Raw genomic sequence first — 20,962 nt, 5'->3', positions numbered from 1 at the left:
AAGTTTAGAGAAAACTATGGACTTTTAGATACCAAGGAAGCAGGAGATCCCAGTATAACAGATGGCAATGATAATGCAGAGTAAATGATGGAGCCCTGCTATCTAAACTCTATATCTTGTATGAGAATAGGATTGGTTTCATTGGTCAGAACCCCTCCACTTGGGAGAGGGAAGAGGGTGCCAATAACCATACACAATAGTATGATTCTGCCCTACCACTGCTCCGGGCTATGGATCTCTCACAAGCCACAGCTGAGAAGTGGATCTCTCTTTGGAGATGTGGGGCAATAGCCAGGTCCCAAAGTATCTTGAACAATAAGAAAGAAGAGGAATGAGTGCAGGTTCTGCAACCACTAAGGTAAAAGCAGGAAGTGTGACGAAGAGGAGTCTTCTAGGCATCTATAAAAGAGAAACTGAACCTAGTGGGAAAATGGGAGGCCGAAGGGTAGAAATTGCAAGAAGAGAGATCAAAAGGAAAACAAAGGGCATCATCCTTCGGGAAGCTGGGGAGCCAGCAACTCATAAGGGCGATGATATGAATAGCAAGCAGCTGTGTGCCCTCGTACCTGGGAAGAAAGAGGCTTGGTTCCCACACAGAAGAGGATTTATCTCAATGATGTACATTTAGCTTTCTTAGGAGAGTAGGTCATTTTTGAAACAATTATTCATTCAGAGGGGTAAATCATGTTCTAATACAATGAGCCCTTGAATTTTAGAATGGCTAACAGTATTACAGTTTCCTTTCCCAGCTCCACTTATCCACACAACGAGCAATAAGAATGACAGCCTAAACAGAAAGTTGACACGTCATGTAAAAGAGAAAGGGTTGAGAGAAGACTCCCTTTTCAAATGACATTAAAATAATTGGGCCTGGCAGGGTCTGTAGCATCTATGCATTGAAGTCCCAAGTACCCTCATCTGATGGGGCTAGAAGTGTGGAAATGGAATGCAGGCTCAGCTCTTGACCGAACCCTTCAACCCAGGTTTCGGAATAGCACTGATGGGCCTTGTTTGCGTAGAACCACCTCTAGGCCTCCTTAGCCAAACAAAGGTTGCCAGAAAGCAGATAGGCAGAGGAAGAAGCTACCTCAGAAATATAGTGGAAAGTAAAATGCTACGGATAAATGTGAAATGTGAAAATCCAGAACAGCAGCTCAGAACATACCAGCAATAACTTGTAGCTGTGCCTTGTATGCTTCGCGCAGGTGCCCTACCTTTCCTAGGCGGAAGTAGGCTTCCTGAATGCACACACCCTCTTCCCGACTGTGACCTGATGGCTTCAGCTTTTGGCAGAAGGGAGAGCCCTTCCTCATCCCAGCCTCCCCAAAAGCCCTTTCCCATACTCAGCAGAATCTAAAGATGCAAGTCCAATTCTCATTTACATTACATACCACTTTGGCAGTGTAAAAGAGCTTTCAAATGGGGGTAGCTGTAAACTAGAATGGCATGCAGGACTGTCGTGTAAATGAGAATCAGACCCTTTGCCATTTAAACACTCCCACAAAAATTTCATTTTCAGGTTAAACTGATTTGCAATATTATATTTTAAAACATATTTTAGGTTTATTCTTCTCTAATGCCGACCTTGGAATGCGCATGCATGGCTTTGTTATCTCTAGACTTGGACTGTGGTAATATTCTCTACTTAGGGTTACCTAGAACCTCCAGAAGCTCCAAACAGTGCAGAGTATAGCTGGCCACCTCCTGAGAGGCGCAATTCACCACAAGCACAAGAACTTGCAGTTCTCTCCTAGTCTGATGTAACTTCCCACTTGTGCCAGATGCTATTCAAAGTGAGTGGCTGCCTCTCACCCTAGAGCTCATCATGGCCGTTCAGACTGGAAGGCTCTTCTTGTCTGTTTCCAAAGTCAAGCACCCCAAAAGTGGCAGCAGTGGATCACAGTTAAAAGTCTCCTGCCTTTGGAAGCTGGAAGCGTCTTGACTATGAGGCCGCCATGCAAGGCATTTATTTTGGTTTGTATTTGAGTGACTGCTTTTTGTTTTGCTGCAATGTATTTTAGTTCTGTTTTCTAATTGGTAAAACTAATTTTAGCAATGGACCCAACTCAGAGACATGGATCCAAACACCCACGGCTTTAGGGAAAATTAAGATCTGAATCCAGAACCTAACTTCTTGGCTCATGCTCAACTATACCTAAATTTGTGTTTCAGTATTTGCAATTGCACCATTTAGCTGTCTTGGCAACAGGTGTGATGGAAATTAGTAAATAAGCATTTGAAGGACAATTCAAGGGAATTCTTTTCCTGTTGTTCTCATAGTTAAACACTCCAGGAGCAGCAGCAATGGCTCTGACAGTGGAGAATGCTCTAAGAAGCAGAAGAGAATCAGATCTGAAAAGATCATCAGTAACATTTCACTGTAGTGGTTAGGTTCTCCAGCCATTGTGGACTGGAACACAGCAAATGACACCAGCAAATCCTGCTGGAAGGTGTCATTTCCTATTTCCTAGTTCTGATTATAGACTTAACTCTGGCTTGTTTCCTTGGTCCTTCAGTTGTTCATAGAGAACTCCAAAGAGCTTCATGAGTATTATTAGAAAAATAAAATCCAGGACTATGTTATGCTGTCAAAACACCTTTTAAAATCCCTTCTCCCTCCCATCAATAAGTCACCCACAGACAGTAAAAAATTACATCTACTTCCACAAATAAGGTCTGTTTCACCTAGCACTTTACTTCTGCGTCATTAGATTTCTTTTGTGACTGTGAGGAATCACACAGGAGGGCAGCTGGCCATCTCTTCTATTCATTTCAGCACTAACCATCTAGGTCACTCAAAGAACAGAAGGTTGCACTACTGTGACATGTTTTTCCCTTTGCACTCTGATGAGATTATGGAGCTCTTTGACCATTCCAAAGGCGGAGGGCTGTATCTCTTTCAGTCTCACAGGGCACTCTGTTTCTCATGTTCACACAAGAAGGCATCTTGGATACCAAAGACTGAACTAAAGTATTTTAAGTTTTCTGAGTGACCAACCTGTTTTACCTAAATTCTCTTACAAAGCCTCTCTTATCTTTTCAGTACTCAAAGAAAGGGAAGGAAAGTGTATAATTAAGCAATAAGATACAAAAGGCTATGTGTTGCCAGGGGATTAATGGAGTCTACAGGCAATGTTCTGAGGCACAAGGCCAAAACTTGAGTGATTTCAACTACCTAAACTGTGCAATAATCCCCCAAGTATGCTCTACCTCAGGTGTGTCTGAGCTAATATAAAATGACATTTATGAAATATGAACAAATCCTGTCTGTGCATTACCTGGGTGTTAGTGATATAGTTATGACATCACTGACAACCAATTACAGAGCTTGGCTATTTTTGGTTTTACATCCATTATTATATATTTCACAATGTTAGAATTACTGTATGTTCCCAGATTTCTCATTATATTAATTTAAATAGCATCGTAAAATAGAAAATCTTCCATTTCAACCAAACCCTCACGTCTTAATTTTCTACAGAAAGGGGCAAATCCTTCCTCCCTTACTCATGCAAAGAATCCCACTAAACTCAATGGGACTAATCATGTGAGTAATGTGATTGGGACTTGACCTTTGGAAAGCATTATTTGACAGTGTAAAGAAAAGGAGTAGCCATTTTAAACAGACAGTTGGGGATTCAATGTACATGGCAGAGGGGCATTGCTGGCACATGATGGCATATATCACATTGGTAGATGTGCAGGTGAATGAGCCTCTGATCATCAACCTCAGCCTGGACCAGTCCACACAAGAGATCCACTTCCTGGACACTACAGTGCTAATAAGCGATGGCCACATAAACACCACCCTATACTGGAAACTTACTGACTGCTCTACTTACCGAATGCCTCCAGCTTTCATCCAGACCACACCACTCAATCCATTGTCTACAGCCAAGCTCTATGATACAATTGCATTTGCTCCAACCCCTCAGACAGAGACAAGCACCTACAAGATCTCTATCAAGCGTTCTTACAACTACAATACCCACCTGCTGAAGTGAAGAAACAGATTGACAGAGCCAGAAGAGTACCCAGAAGTCACCTACTACAGGACAGGCCCAACAAGAAAGTAACAGAATGCCACTAGCCGTCACCTTCAGACCCCAACTAAAACCTCTCCAGCGCATCATCGAGGATCTACAACCTATCCTGAAGGACGATCCATCACTCTCACAGATCTTGGGAGACAGGCCAGTCCTTGCTTACAGACAGTCCCCCAACCTGAAGCAAATACTCACCAGCAACCACAGACCACACAACAAAAACACTAACCCAGGAACCTATCCTTGCAACAAAGCCCGTTGCCAACTCTGTCCACATATCTATTCAAGGGACACCATCATAGGACCTAATAACATCAGCCACACTATCAGAGGCTCGTTCACCTGCACATCTACCAATGTGGTATATGCCATCATGTGCCAGCAATGCCCCTCTGCCATGTACATTGGCCAAACCAGACAGTCTCTACGTAAAAGAATAAATGGACACAAATCAGAGGTCAAGAATTATAACATTCAAAAACCAGTCGGAGAACACTTCAATCTCCCTGGCCACTCGATTACAGACCTAAAAGTCACAATATTACAACAAAAAAACCTTCAAAAACAGACTCCAACGAGAGACTGCTGAATTGGAATTAAATTTGCAATTTGGAATTAATTTTCAAAATGGACACCATTAAATTAGGCTTGAATAAAGACTGGGAGTTGATAGGTCATTACACAAAGTAAAACTATTTCCCCATGTTTATTTCCTACACACACACACTGTTCCTCACACCTTCTTGTCAACTGCTGCAAATGGACCATTTTGATTATCACTACAAAAAGTTTTTCTCTCTCCTGCTGGTAATAGCTCACCTTAACTGATCACTCTCATTAGAGTGTGTATGGTAACACCCATTGTTTCATGTTCTCTGTGTGTGTATATATATATATATATATCTTCCTACTGCATTTTCCACTGCATACATTTGATGAAGTGGGCTGTAGCCCACAAAAGCTTATGCTCAAATAAATTTGTTAGTGGTGCCACAAGAACTCCTGTTCTTTTTGCGGATACAGACTAACACGGCTGCTATTCTGATTCTGGCACAGAGAAATCCACAGGTGGTAGAGAGGGGTCCAGTGGCCAACAGAAGGGGATTATGGAAAGAGTAATGGGAGCCACTGCAGCCACCACAACTTAGAGCGGCCTCAAGGTTGCTCTAAATTGCTTCTTCAGAATGGACTTACATCTATTGGCCCAAGGACCAGGGATTCGTAAAGCTGGGTTACATGCTCCTCAAGCCATACAAGAGCAGTCTCCAAAATCCATCCCCATATTTTTTACTTGTAACTTGTCATGAAACTCAGTGATGAACAATAAACATAGAACCTCATATAGCCATTTTTTGCCATCACATTTCAGAACAGAACCACACTTTAGGAAAAGTGGTAGAGATCAAAAAGTTAACAGGAAAGAGATTGAAGATTTTAACAGTCCATGTTACAACAATGGCAGAAGCCAATGGGGTTGTACATGTGTAGGCTTGGCACAGTTACATTTTTATTATTCTAACATTTCAAGTGATAATAGCGTAGTTCATTTTCAAGCATTTTTTTATGTTTAGCCATTTAAATTTTCGCAGAGTTGTACAAAAATTATGGGTTTTAAACTTTTAAATGTTCACAGAGGTGGGAAATTATGAGAGGGTATCAGACAATTATTTAATGGCAGACACTGAGTTCAAAATGTTAAAGCTTTATAACTAGGACCCTACCAAATTCACAGCTGTGAAAAACACATCCCAGACCGTGAAATCTGGGCTTCCCTGTGAAATCTGGTCTTTTGTGTAATTTTACCCTATGCTATGCAGATTTTAGGATTTCATGGGGGAGCAGGGCCGGCTCCAGGCACCAGCATTCCAAGCTGGTGCTTGGGGTGGCAATCTTCAAGGGGCGGCAGTCCCTGTTGTTTTGCCCCCAGCAGTGCGCTGAATTGCCGCCGCAGACAGCGGGAGCTGTCCGTGTGCCCTTAGGGCAGCACGTGCGTTTCCGTGGTGGCGGCAATTTGGCAGCAGCTTCTATATTTAGCTGTCCGCGGCGGCTTCAATTAAACATAGAAGCTGCCGCTGAATTGCCGCCTCCGCGGAAATGCGCCTGCCGCCCTAAGGGCACACGGACTGCCCCCGCCGTCCGCAGCGGCAATTTGGTGCACTGCTTGGGGCGGCAAAAACTGTAGAGCCGGCCCTGTGGGGGAGACCAGGGTTTCTCAAACTTGAGGTCCTGACTCAAAAGGGAGTTGCACAAGGGACAGAAGGCTATTGTAGGGGAGTCACGGTATTGCCACCCTTACTTCTGTCCTTACAAAGAGCGGTGGATGCTGTCCAGATGCTCAGCTCTGATGGCAGTGCCCCACCAGCAGCAGTGCTGAAGTAAGGGTGGTAATATCATACCAAGCCACTCTTACTCATGTGCTGCTGCCTTCAGACCTGGACGGCCGGAGAGTGTCGGCTTCTGGCCGAGGGCCCAGCTCTGAAAGCAGCACCGCCACCAGCAGCAGCAGCAGCACAGAAGTGAGGATGGCAACACTGTGACCTCCCTACAATAACCTTGCAACCTCCCCTAGAACTCCATTTTGGGTCAGGGCTCCTAGAGTTACAACACGCTGAAATTTCAGATTTAAATATCTGAAATCATGAAATTTATTATTTTTAAAAGCCTATGACCAGGAAATTAACTAAAATGGACGGTGAATTTGGTAGGGCCCCATTTATAACAATTACAAGCACAAATTGTCAACAACACATGTCCAAATACACAAAGTAAATATCCTTAAATGAACTCTAATGAGTTCTTAAGCAGCATTTTTCTTACTCTACCTATCTGTAGGTTTTGATTATTATTGATGGAAATATTTTTTGTTGCTTTGTGTGTGCACAGTGAAATCAACATTTAGCAACATTTACTGATAAAAATCTACTCTTTCCACAACTATACCTGTAGAACTAAGCAGACTTTGCCCCCTCCTTTCCAACATTCATTTTTCCTCTGAAACATCACTAACAGAAACCCATGAAGAAAAGAGATGAATAGGAGCAAAAAAGTGACCAAACTTAAATACTTTAACTAGCTTTTGCATTCACTTCACAATTTAGCTAATGAATGATAACTCAGACCTTGGCTGCACATTTCTTAGCAGAAGGAATATGCGTAAATGTGAAAGGGCCAGGGAGGGGTTTTAATCTCTAAATTGTTCCCCACCCTTGTCTGGTAACAGTGACTTCTGCTTTCTGGCAGCTGCCTCCACTCCAAATGTTTTCCCCATAGCTGTCAGCATCCCACTCACATGTTGGCTGGACGCCAGCTGCTGGAGAGGTGAAGAGGGACATTATTCATCTGGGATATAACTAAACCCCGATGAGAGAAACAGTCTCTCCAAGCAGCTGTTTAACAGCAGCAACTGGAATGGATGCAACCAAAGAAAACCCTAACCTCCCCATTGTGCTTCTGCTAAAAAAAAAGGGTGGGAGGGAGAGGGAGACGATGGTGGAAGAATAAGGCAATCACCTCTCTTGTAGGAATAGTTACTAGGGTTTATAAAAAGTGTGTTGCACATGCTCGATTGTTAAATATGTAAATACAAGCTGCTAAATTCTACCCTGATTTACATCTTGGTCTAACCCACTGACTTCCCTGGGTTGCTGAGTGCTTAGGTGAGGGTAGCAGTTTGCTGAGGGAGAGGGTGGGTTGGTTTTTCTTTAAATACATATTTTAAAAGTTACATTCTGTTTGAAATATACCAGTATGACATCTATTTAAAATAATCAGTCAAATTTGTTTCATTTGAAATACATTTATTCTTCTGTACACTTTGTGTTAAATATATGGTACATATTGTACTGTTATAATACAGTACATTCTGTAGATCATGGAAAAACTATACGCTAAACATATTATTTTTCCGTCTGGCTTTTGGGAGACTACAATCTCCAGATCAGTTTCTTCATCCTCCTAAACTTTCCTTCCTTTGCAGGGATTCCCAGTTTGGCTTTAAAAAAGACAGGACATTTTCCTAAAATGGGTGTGGAATTTAGCCAAATGATGAGGAGGCACCAACTAGGGTTCTTCTATGAAACACGATTTCTGGAAGATGTCAGAGGTGAACACTGAGTTTCCCATTAGAGAACTTCTTGGATCCATACATACCTACTAGCTCTCTCAAACTACTTTCATGTATCCTTTGCAGAATGGTGACAGAAAGAACCCACCCCCTAGCAGTGAACAGTCCCTGGGTGACAAAAAATACTGATTGCCTAGCAGTGAGCAGCTAATGTGTGGCAAGGAAATATCTTCATAGGACAAGAAACCAACTGCCTCTTGCAGAGGACAGCCTCTGTGTGGTAGAATATCCACTTCTTGGGGAGGGGGGGGGCCTATGTGACAGGAAAACATCCACTTGAGACAGGTGATCATCCACATGTGGAATTAAAGCATTCACATCCCAGAGCTGGCAACTCGTATAGAGCAGGAAGATACTTGCCTCCTGGAGTGGGCAGAGGCTGAACAGCAGGAAAACACCTGCCCCCAGCATGGCGAGTTGCATGTGGAAGTGGCAGTTTCCCATTCCATGAGATCATATAATAGATCACAGTGCAAAAGCATGTAGTGGAGAAACACATTTTTAGGGCACAATGGATTTAGGACTGTGATGCAACAGGCCCCAGATATGTCACTAGAACACATGCAAATGCTAAATCAGCCGGAATCAACAGAACAGTCATAATTAATTAAAGAGACAAATGGGCTTGTCCTGAGGAAACAGAACATTCATTGGCCTCTCCACAGTTGTGACTGACAGGGGCATTTCAGCCAGCTAGCGGAGTGAAGCATGCACATTGTTAGACAAAACGGCTGAATTGCAGGCAAAATCTGTAGTACTAACCCCTCGCCCTGCAAGAGACCTGTGCTCACCCTATAGGATTTCCTTCCCAACAGCCAGTTTTTTGAGCATGGCTGGTTCCACTTCTCTTCACTTTCAGTCTCTCTCTTTGCCAGTGGCCAATTCTGTCTCATTTTGATCCAATGGAACTAACCCACTCCTTTTCTCAAGCATGGTCTGTTTGTATCAATCTATTTAAGTACATATGACTCTCCTCATTGCAGTACCTAAACCTCTCACAGTTAGTCATTTATTATTTGTATTATGGTAGTGCCTCAGGGGGCCCAACTCACAGACCAGGACACTATTGTGGAGGGCACCATACAAACACACAAAGAGATGGTCATTGTCCTGAATGTTCGTATCACTAGCTGGTGGCAGAAGAACTAGAGTGCCAAACAAGGCGCCTCTAACTGAAGGAGCCAACCAGGGAGGCAACAAGAGGGGAGCAATCCGACACATATCTTTAAAAATCTGAAACACTCCCACAGAAGCTGCTTTTTCCTGTGAAAGAAAACACTCATGGATTTCAGTACCTCTGCTTTTCCCTCCACACCTACCAGAGACAATGACGACAGGCTTCCTAAGCCTGGATGCAGGGCCGGTCCACAACATTTTGGCACCTGAGGCGGGGAGCTCAAATGACGCCCCCATTCCCCCTCGGTTGGGCCAAAACTTTGAAAAGTCTCAATTCTACCTTCTTCCTGTTCTACTCCTCTCATGGTACTGCTCTGCTACCTACCCCAATAAAGGAGAACCTAACAACTTAAAATGCCTTGTTCAAAAATTTTAAGTAACACTTAACTTTCAAACGCCTGAACAGCAAATGTAACTTTTCTTGTCTGCATAGTAAACATTGGCATTTTTATCTGTTTGAATAATCAAAGTGATGCTTTCCCTGCCTTCTTGGTCGCAAAGATTTGAACTGCTTCCTGAAGGTCCACAATCTGGGCCAGCTCATGCTCTGTTGAGATGGTTGCAAGGCCAACCAGCCTCTCCTGTGTCATTGTGGAGCGTAGATGTGTTTTTATTAACTTCAGCATGGAGAAGCTGAGTTTTCCATTGGCAACTGTGACAGGAAGTGTTAGAAGTACGTGCAGAGCAACAAAAGCATTTGGAAAGAGGGTGGTCATCTTATTTGTGCACATATATTCCAGAACAGCCTTTGGAGTTGATCCTGCTGAAATGTATCTTGAAAGGGCTTTCAGTTCATCACCCAAATCACTCGCATCAATATCGCGCATGTCATCATGTGTCAACACTGTCTCTATGCCCTGCATTGCGCTGGTGTAGGTCTTATTCAGGTATAGTGAAGAGTTTTGGAATATCATACAACATCCCAAATATACTGCTGGGTTCCTTGAGCTGCATGAAACGTTCTTCAACTGACTGTATTGCATAATCTAGAACCTGGTTAAAGAATTCAACTTTGAATTGTTGTTTGGGCTCTCTTATGGGATTATCCTGTGCCTTGTAATCAAAATGTCTTCTTCTTTGGTGACTCTTGTATTCTTGAATGGGTTGGAAAATAGCTTCAGTGTGAAGTTCCTCTGCCAACTTCTGTGCACTCTTCAGAACATTTTGAAATCCCTCATCTGACCGGTAAGACTGTAGGTATGACTTTGCTTTGTCCAGTTGTTCCATTGCTCCAGATATAGCAAAGTCAACACCTTGGAGTCTCTTACAACATTTATTTCAAACAGTATGTCATGTTACAACACTAAGCCACACAGAAATTTGAAGTTATGTATGTTTCTGGTGATTCCATTTCCCTCTGCCACTGTTCTCCCATGAACAATTCCTGTCATAGCATTATCCTCCATAATGGCAACTCTGGCATCATCTATCTTCCCAATTTGGTTTTTGATAGGCTTTATCGCCTCCACTTGACTTTCCCATTGTGTGGCACTCAGTGGTTTAAGAAGCACATCGAGCCTCCACTCGACTTCCCCATCGTTTCCCAGATGCTGCTTCAAAATTTGCCATCAATGAGTTGATGCAGAGAAAGATATATAGATGTTTTGAATTACATAAAAAAATTCAGCAGCCTCACTAGAAGCTGATGCTGCTTTACTGACCACCAAGTTCAAGGAATGAGAACTGCATGGAACAAAAAAAGCTCATGGGTTTAACTCTTGGATCCATATCTGCATTCCTCTGTTCTTTCCTCTCATGTTGGCACCATTATCGTAGCCCTGATCTCTCGTCAGCTATCGCAATTCCCGTATCTTCCAGCTTTTTAAGAAGCATATTTGTCATACCAGCTCCTGTAGTATCATCAAAGTCAATACATTCTAGAAAATGCTCTTTGACAGTCACCATTGCAGGAACATTTTCATTAGGTTCTGTTGTTGTTACAAAATGCACCATTAAAGTAATTTGTTCCGTATGGTTGATATCAGGTCTGCAGTCCAGAATAACAGAGTAATATCTTTCTTACTTCAGATCTGCCACAATCTTCTGTTTGACTTTTGTTGCCAGTAACTGTACGATCTCATTTCAAATTGTTTTTCCAAGGTAGTGGTGTGTGTACATTTCTTGGGTGGTGACTCTTCTTAGATGCTCCTGGAGTACAGTATCAAACTCAGCCATCAGCTTCACAATTTTAAGGAAGTTTCCATTGTTTGGCACATACAGCTGATCTGAAGTGCCACGCAGTGCTAGGCTTTGGGTAGCAAGCATTCTCACAATGTCAATGAGACTTTTCAGAATATTTTGTCAGTAAAGAGACTCTGATGCAATCTTCTCTTGATGCTGGCCTTTAACCTTAGTCTCATCTCAAGCTCTTTCCATCTATGGAATGCTCTCTGGTGATTTGCTGCCTTCTCATGGCATGCCAGATTTCTAGCCAGATTTTTTCCAGTCCTTTGTTCCTGTAGAATCCAATGTGGCTGGAATATTAGACTGGAAAAGTTTGTAACAAAAAAAAGTATGCAGCATTCTGGGTTTTTGAGTACATAAGCCATGGCCTCTCCACTTTGTCACCATTGGGGATTTCACGCCAGTAATGTGTTGGATGGAAACTTCTGTTTTCATTGTCTTTGGGGAACATGAAGTTTTTCTCTTGCTGTGGCCCATGCAGTACAAGGAAGTCCCTCAGGCTACTGCTCAAGTGGGTGCACAGTCCTGGATCATCCAGACTTAAGGAACAAACTCAGCAGCAGTTGTTTCTTGCACCTCCACCACACTCTTCTCTGATCTACACTTTTCTTCAGGAATGTGCATGGTTACATCCATTTGACATGCAGATATGAATGTTGCACAAGCTGCCATGTCACCTGCACTCTGACTAACTAGAAGATCAGGCATCTCCTCACCAGCCACATCTTCACTGGGGCTGGAAGGCTCATCATGCACACTTGTGTCTATGTATCTCAGGAAAGCTCCTTCCTGCTTAGATAGAAAAGCTTCCTTTGCTTTCTTTCTTTTTCTGAATGCTGCCCCAGAGGGGAGTTTTCTTCTCTCACTCATGACTGCTGTTCTGTGCCAGCTATAGTGGCTCTCAACACTCAATTGAAGCGGACAAATAAGCAGGCTGGTAGCAGGGCCTGAGTGAGGGAAGATATCAGCGTCTTAAGGGCCTAACTGGCTCCTACTACTTCAGTTGACTGCCTGTTCTCCTCAAGTGGGTTCAGGGAAGCAGCAGGAAACAGGAAGCTCCCTGAGAAGCTGGTGTTAATCAATCCAGGCTCCTGGGGGTGCTAGAGAGGTACATAAGAGGCTCCTCCTCCTCTCTCTCCCTGCAGCTCCTGCTTCTTTCTGTTATTCCCTCTCACCTTTTCTCCTGCCTGCCTGTCTCTTGTGCCCTCCTTCTTCCAGCACAGCACTCCACCATCTCTGTGCATCTAGAGCAGAGAGAATACATATGCACCAGCAGCAGCAGGGCCGCCCAGAGGGGGGGGCAAGAGGGGCAATTTGCCCCAGGCCCCGCGTCCCGCAGGGGCCCCCACGAGTGTTTTCCGGGGCCCCTGGAGTGTTTCCCCTCTTCCCGCGGCTCCGGTTGAGCTCCCGCAGGCATGCCTGCGGCAGGTCGACCGGAGCCCGGGACGAGCGGACCTGCCGCAGGCATGACTGCGGAGGGGGCGCTCGTCCCGCGGCTCGGCTGGACCTCCCGCAGGCATGACTGCGGCAGGTCAACCGGAGCCGCGGGAGCACGGCACCCGCCGCAGTCATGCCTGCGGCAGGTCCGCTCGTCCCGGGCTCCGGTCGACCTGCCGCAGGCATGCCTGCGGGAGCTCAACCGGAGCCAAATGCCGCCCCCCAGGGAAAGGGCCGCCCCTGAGCGGGGGCACCCCGCCGCCGAAGACCCCGGGCCCCCGGAATTCTCTGGGCGGCCCTGAGCAGCAGACACAATTTTCTACACTCTGGGTCCTAGTGGCACCTCCCACAGTCTAGCACCTGAGGCAGCCGCCTCAGTTCGCCTCATGATAAGGCCAGCCTTGCCTGGGTGGCAAACACAGCCCTGCATTTTACCTAGTGCAGAGAGAGAGGGCGGGCTTAGGAGTCTTAAGCATCAAGTTAGAAACATACAGTAGGCTCCCTGGGCCCGATTCTCATTTCCACGGAGGCCCTTTCACCCTGTTCTGGCAGTGTAAAGGGGCTCAAAGTGGGTGTAACACTAACAGTTTACGATCCCTTTAGGCTGCCAGAGTGCAGTGTACAGGGGCCTCAGTGGAAATAAAAATCAGGCCCATTAGGTCTAATCCCAACAGGGTTGACTCAGCCCTTCATCCTTCTGAGACTGATAAATTAAGTCTCAGGCAGTTTGCTGTGTGTGGGTTCTTTCAGACATCACCTTGATAACCAAGGTCCTGTGCATGGATATTGCACCTTTGATCTGTCACACTCCACCCAGAGGTGGCTGCATTTCACTGGTGAAACAATTCCTGTTTCCAAGGTGGTTAGAGATCTTTTGGAATGAAAGATCCTCTATAGCTATAGGGCTTCTCATCAAATTGCACAATATTATTGATTTAACATTTAACTGGGAAAGTTTTGGTGCTGCATATCATCACAGGCCTGCAACTGGTATGCAGGCAGGGCAGGTGCACTGCAGAATCTCCTCACGCTGCTCTGCCAAGGCATTATGCTAATGACCCACATCATATCCACTTGTTCTGTTGCTGGTCCTACCGAACAGAGGCATCCAGAGTGTTGCAATAAGTATGGTAATTTGGTAACAAAGTGTTCACTAGAGACTACATAAGGCATCATATGGCTACTCTCTTTCCTTCTGAATTTTTGGAGATGTGCAAGGAAGAGCTCTCAGAGTGAACATTAGATGGAGAAACAGAGTCATAGAGAAATTAAAGCAAACATTTTCAAATGTCGGTAACTCAATAGTTAGGCATCTGAATCCATATTCAGGTCACTTGCTAAGTGACCAGATTTTTAGAGGTACTGAGAATCCTTTGGGCATGTCTCCATTGCATCTGGGAGCGAGCCACCCAGCCCAGGTCCACAGACTTGTGTTATCAAGGCTCGTGCTAGTGCTCTATAAATACCTGTGTGGACATGGAGGCTTGGGCTGGAATTCAGGCCCTGAAGCCTGGGGAAAGGGTGAGGAATGTGGGCTCAAGAGCCTGAACTGCAACATCAAAGCAATGTCTGCACAGCTATGTCTAGAGCACACTAGTGAGTGTGTGGACAAGGGCTGTGAGGCTCACTCCCAGACGTAGTGCAGACATGCCCCTAGTCCTCATTGAACTGCCTGTCGTTTGTGGGAGCCCCGGGTCTCTAAAAATCAGGCCACTAAGTAAATACCATACTCCAGCTGCCCAAGTTTAACATTTTTTAGCTGAAGTGACTTGCCCAAGGTGTCACAAGCTAGTGGCAGAATCCAAAATGGCATTAAGGTCCATTTACAGCCACTCCCCGCTCTCCTCAACTGACAACACCGCCTACAAAATTATGTATTTAATTTTGTCTGAGGGAAGGGATAGGGCTAGAGCTTTAAGTAATATTGCACCTTCCCGTTAACCAGGGCTTCTTTTTCAGAAAAGAGCACCACAGTTATTTACTTGGGCAGTTTTAATCAACTGGCATAGGGACTAATAGAATGTCCTAAACCCTAGGCCCCCAGAACAATTAAAAAAGTGGTTTGAATTAAGCATGCAATAGACCCTGTCCATTCCATATGAATGACCCATTGCAAATAACTGAATTTTGCTAAATAGGGAATAATTCAATTAACGCAATTTAAAATGTGAAGATAATATACCAGAAAATGTTAATACGGAGTGTAGGTTAGCTTTATTTATTCATAATCTACTAGTACATACATGACGGTGCATTTACTGTATTAAATTAGTAATTCAAACCCTTACTGCAGCCACTCAGTTACCATTCCTTTGAAGAGGTGTGTGCAGAGGCTATTGCTTTTTGGGGGGTGAGGGATCCTAAATGTGCATATTAATGAGGTACCATTCCACCCTATGTCACATTAAGGGGATTTCCAGGCATTCAGGATTTTTCCAGGCATCCCGATTATTCACGTTTGCTATCTGGTCACCCTACCTGAGGCTTAAATAGTTCACCTGAACCAAGGCCCAAACAATCCCCTTCCCCAGAAAAAAATAATTTGTTGCTTTGTTTTTGTTCAGTCAACGTTTTCTGCACTCTGTGCCTTGAACTTGTAACTCTCTTCAGGTTCTCCTGTAGTTTCCAGTTTCCCTGGGCCACATCAGACCTTCCATTCCTTGAGTGAGTATAAGCAACTGGTTATGCAGAAGCTTGCTGTACTGTGGTTTGGGTATTTTAGAAGTAGAAATTACTCATGTTTCTTCTGAGGAATTCTCAGTGTTTGCAGAGAGCGTTAACTTAGAACCTCTCTAATTTATTCCCACAATATTACAGATCTGTCAATCCTTCCCATCTTCTTTAGGGGTTTTCTCTTGCTGTGACTAGAATAACTCAACCACAATGAGTATCAAATTATCTTCATTAGGGATCTGTGTGTACATGTGCATGAGGAGCGTGCCTGGGTGAGGCTGTCTGTGGCATGGGTGGATTTATGGGTATAGAACGTATGTGCTCTTGTGGCTAGGAGAAGCATGTGCACGAGGGAGGAGAAGGTGAGTTGCACATGCACGAGAGACAAGTTGCATGTGTGTCAGGAAACTAAAGTGTGTGCATGCCTGTGTCTGTGTCCATGGCTGTACAGTGTGTGTGCATACACACAACTGGCATGTATGTATATTTTCACGTTTATGAGCAGTATGAATTATGAAGTTATTATGGGAATGCCTAAGGACCAAGCAAGAACAGGGTCCCATTGTGCTAGGCACTGTATAAGCACAGAGTAGGAGACAATCCCTGCCCTGAACAGTTTACAATCTAAACCATCATGACAGGCAAAAAGGTAAGGGAATAGAGCATAACACACATGCAAAGTGAACAGCGTGATGGTGGCAAATGTCATGTTAGTGCCACAATATTATTGATTTTAATTTTGGGGGTGGGTTGTCATGAGTAGGATATTAGCTAAATGGAAAGACAAAGGGAGGGAGTGGGGTGAGGAGGACAGGACTGAGGGGAAGAGGATGGGAAGGAAGGTAGGAGAGGCAGTTATGGAGTGAATGAGTGCAGTATGACAGATATATGTGTCATCCAGAAAAATAAGACAGAAGATTGTCCAGTGTTTTCTCCTCTTCTCTTCGCTTGACTTTTGGTAGGCACGAGGGTTGGAGTGCAGTAGTATGTCAAAGCTGAGATACCTCCAAATGGATAGAACACATAACCAGATCCACATATGCCAGGCACCCATAGGTACCCACCCCCCCACCCAGTCACCCCATCATACAAACATCCACATCTACAAGCACACACGGACAAACACAAAGATGCATACACACCACTGCCACAGCCAGATACACATACTCTTTCTCATATATAAATACCCATGCAGACAGACACCCTATAATACAGACAACTCACTCATCACAAACAGAAAACACCCCCTTTTTCAGACACAAAGTTTTATTGTCAGTAACAGTTTAATAAATGAAGGGAAATTTTGATAGACTCATGAATAATTTAAGGACATGGGAAGAGAAAAGAAAATGGGATCAACACAGGTGATCTTCTTGAATAGCTTTCCTGTTTTGTGTGTGAATGAACAAAGGAGTAGACTGGCACTGACCACCAGCTGATGGATGCACATAGCATGGAAATAATTTGTGCACTGGGGGGCAAAAATTAGTGGGACAAGTGAACACAACAGATGTCATAGATCTGAATTTTAAATATTTAACACAGACTCACGAAATCTTACATGGAAAAATCATTGGAAATTTGCATAGAAACAAGCACAGCCACAATCATGGAAAAATTGCCAGACAAAAAAAGCTCAACAGCATCAAGTTTGTGGGATATATTTAGTGCATGGATTGGCAACCTTTGGCACACGGCCCACCAGGGTAAGCCCCCTGGAGAGCCAGGCTGGTTTGTTTACCTGCCGCATCCGCAGGTTTGGCCAATCGCGGCTCCCACTGGCCCTGGTTCACTGTCCCAGGCCAATGGGGGTGGTGGGAAGTGGTGGTCAGCACATCTCTCAGCCCAAGACGCTTCCTGCAGCCCCCATTGGCCTGGAGCGGCGAACCGCAGCCAGTGGGAGCCGCGATCAGCCGAACCTGCGGATGTGGCAGGTAAACAAACCAGCCCAGCCCACCAGGGGCCTCACCCTGGCGGGCTGCATGCCAAAGATTGCCAGTCCCTGGTCTAGTGGGATGTCCCAGTGATCAATGTGAGATCTGATCAATTCTAACATCTATATCAGGGATCAGCAACCTTTCAGAGGTGGTGTGCCAAGTCTTCATTTATTCATCCTAATTTAAGGTTTCGCGTGCCAGTAATACATTTTAATGTTTTTAGAAGGTCTCTTTCTAGAAGTCTATAATATATAACTAAACTATTGTTGTATGTAAAGTAGATAAGGTTTTTAAAATGTTTAAGAAGCTTCATTTAAAATTAAATTAAAATGCAGAGCCCCATGGACCGGTGGCCAGGACCCAGGCAGTGTGAGTGCCACTGAAAATCAGTTCGCATGCCGCCTTTGGCACACGTGCCATAGGCTGCCTACCTCTGATCTATATTAATGCTCTAGAACAGGAGTGAGCAAACTTTCTGGCCCGAGGGCCACATTGGCATTGTGAAACTGTATGGAGGGCTGGGTAGGGAAGATTGTGCCTCCCCAAACAGCCTGGCCCCCACCCCCTCCCACTTCCCACCCCCTCCCGTCCCCCTCAGAACCCCCGACCCATCCAACTCTCCCCAGCTACTTGTGCCCTGACTGCCCCTTCCTGGGACCCCCGCCCCAACCACCCCCCGGGACCCTCCCCATCCAACCTCCCCTGCTCCCTGTTCCCTGACTGCTTCACCCCTTATCCACACCCCTGCCCCCTATCCACACCCCTACCCCCTGCCAGCCCCCCGGGACACCCACGCCTATCCAACAGCCCCTGCTCCCTATCCCCTGACTGCCCCCCTGGATTCCTTGCCCCTTATCCAACCCCCTGCCCCCTTATCATGCTGCTCAGAGCAGCAGGAGCTCGCAGTCCCGCTGCCCAGCCAGAGCCAGCCATGCCGCCCGTGCTGCCCGGCAGGAGTGGCGGGCCAGAGCGCGGGCGGCGTGGCACGCTGAGGCTGTGGGGGAGGGTGGATAGTGGGGGAGGGGCCGGGGGCTAGCCTCCCTGGCTGGGAGCTCAGGTGCCGGGCAGGATGGTCCCGCGGGCCGGATGTGGCCCACGGGCCGTAGTTTGCCCACCTCTGCTCTAGAAGAATACGTAGAGAGCATGCTAGTTAAGATACTGTATTTGGGTCTGTAAGATAACTCACTGAGTATCAAGAAATAATACAAAGAGAACTTACAGTGGTTAGAAAAATGGGTAGGGAAGAAGAAGATTATATTTCCAACCTGAACAAATATAAGCTATTACATCTGGATAAAGAAAACAAAATAAATTTGAAAAATGGTAATGACAGAATAAACTAAGAAGTGAACTTGGAAAAAAATGTGATTTGGGGGCTGCATATACAGTATCATTCCCATCATGGAATAGAGAGGTGATCATTGCTCTATATATGACATAGGTTAGATTGCACCTAACATACCATATTGATATTCTGGGCACCTCAGTACCAGAAAGAAGTGGACTAATGCTGTCTGACTAATAAATGGATAGATGGCGAGGATGAAGAGAGAGCAGCACTGCTGGATGTGCCTTTGCCTGCAGTAGACTGTGGTTGATGCAAGGTGGTTATGCTGAAATGCTAACAACTACAGAACTATCCAACAGACTGAGATATAGCATCCTCCCCTGAGGTAACGCAGAAGGCAATGTTGAAGAGGAAAATCTTCCCTAAGGAAGGTGGTGCTGAGGAGCAGGCAGGTTGGTAGATGAAGTATATGGAAGTATTCGGCAGCCACCAGACCTGCAGATATTCAAGCAGACTGTCCCAGCCAAAGTGGAACGCATATGGGGCTGGTTGTGCGTGCAAGCCAGTATTTACAGTCAAAGTAAGTCAGCAGGAGAATACGAGAGTGAAAGGTGAAATGAAGACCATTGCCTACCATCAGGCCTGAGGTTCAAAATATTATGAGAATGGGACATTTCTGCCTAAATTAAATGGGTGGGGAAAAGTGAGGCTAGAAAACAAACCTAGGAAATAATGTACATTTGGGCCCTGATCCAAAGCCCACCAAAGTCAATGGGGGCCTGTCCATTGACCTCAGTGGGCTGTGGCCAGGTACCCGACCCATCCCACTTACTCCCACATCTCTCTAAAAGAGAAAGAAATGTAAGGAAAGTCGGCGTTTCTCACCTTACTACTTTGGTGCCGTTCCTCATGACCTGCATGTCCACCATGCAGCCACCAGTAACGTAAGCAGCCAGGTTCAGCTCTGAGAACTCAGCCTGCAGTGAAGTGAAAGAACAGAGCGTTACACGATGACAGAAAACACAAAGAATAAATTGACAGAAATGCAAACCTGTCTTCACATGGAATGTTTCTTTCAAAAGTTTTCCATGAGGCAACAGCAGATCCAATTACTGCTGATTTGTAATGGAAACACTGGAGAAATGTTTATTGCTCAAACACTAATGCTGCATGACTACTCGGGATTAGGTTTATTGCAATAATAAATACTAAAGGAATTAAGAATCATCAGGCCAAAAAACAAAAACAGAGGTAAAGTCATTTGAATATGACTCAAGTTCCCACTTGGAAACATTCATTTGGAATTATGTCTGAATCCACTGTCATGGCACTGGCCAGCTATAAACCTAATGCAAGAGATTTATGCCTCCCTTAATAGCCAAAAACCTCATTATGCTGCAGGAAGGTGACAAACAGGAGAATCTAGCTGAAGTGGCTTAGCTATTAAAGGTTTGATTATTACATGTTTAGTGGAGCTGGGTAGGTTACTAAGTTAATGTTTAATTATTAAAACAATTCAGTGCGTTCTCTTTATAAAGTGTAACTCACACTCCCGAAAAGGTTAGCAAAGAATAATTAAGCAATTAGAGGTAAAAGGTGAGTGCTAGGTGACTATGCCTGCTGCATGTCTCAGGTGGATCCCAAGGACTTTAACAGTGTCATATATGTAATAATCCCCTAGAAATGCATTTGATTGAGGGTCTGGTTGCCAATGTGAAATATAATGAAGAAAGGAGTGCAAATTAGACTTGCAGAATGTATTGAGCATTATAAGCGGGAGTAGGATGTCAATATTAGCCAGTCAGGATATTCAAAATTTCTAAAGATCTTCCCTAATTACAGTTTAATGAATAAACTGTAGTGAGGCATAATATGTCTGTCTAAAGTGCCTATCACCATAGCTTTCAAAGTCCTGATTCTGCAACAAGATACATGCAGGTAAACCCCTATACCCATATAAAGCCCTATTAAATCAACTGGGTGCCATGGGGATGCAGGAGTCTCTCTCATTCTGTATCTCATTGCAGTAACAAGGCCTACATTTGGATGCAGAAAATTGATCTTCTCACTTGAATCATTACAAGGGAAAAAGGGGACA

At 44.7% G+C, this 20,962-nt stretch overlaps 1 protein-coding gene across 9 annotated transcripts in view; it reads right to left on the bottom strand.

Annotated features, from left to right (window-relative positions):
- Positions 1-20,962, bottom strand: part of SYN3 (synapsin III) — a 332,551-nt gene that overhangs the window by 185,838 nt on the left and 125,751 nt on the right. For all 9 annotated transcript variants that reach the window (XM_044986995.1, XM_044986977.1, XM_044987004.1 and 6 more), the window contains one exon: positions 19,750-19,841. In XM_044986995.1, coding sequence (XP_044842930.1) covers positions 19,750-19,841 — 92 coding nt within the window. The remainder of the gene's footprint in view (positions 1-19,749; positions 19,842-20,962) is intronic.

Source organism: Mauremys mutica, chromosome 1, assembly GCF_020497125.1.
Source record: "Mauremys mutica isolate MM-2020 ecotype Southern chromosome 1, ASM2049712v1, whole genome shotgun sequence".
Lineage (NCBI taxonomy): Eukaryota > Metazoa > Chordata > Testudines > Geoemydidae > Mauremys > Mauremys mutica.
The sequence above is the reverse complement of the archived record's forward strand: the minus strand, read 5'-3'. Positions and strand labels throughout refer to the sequence as shown.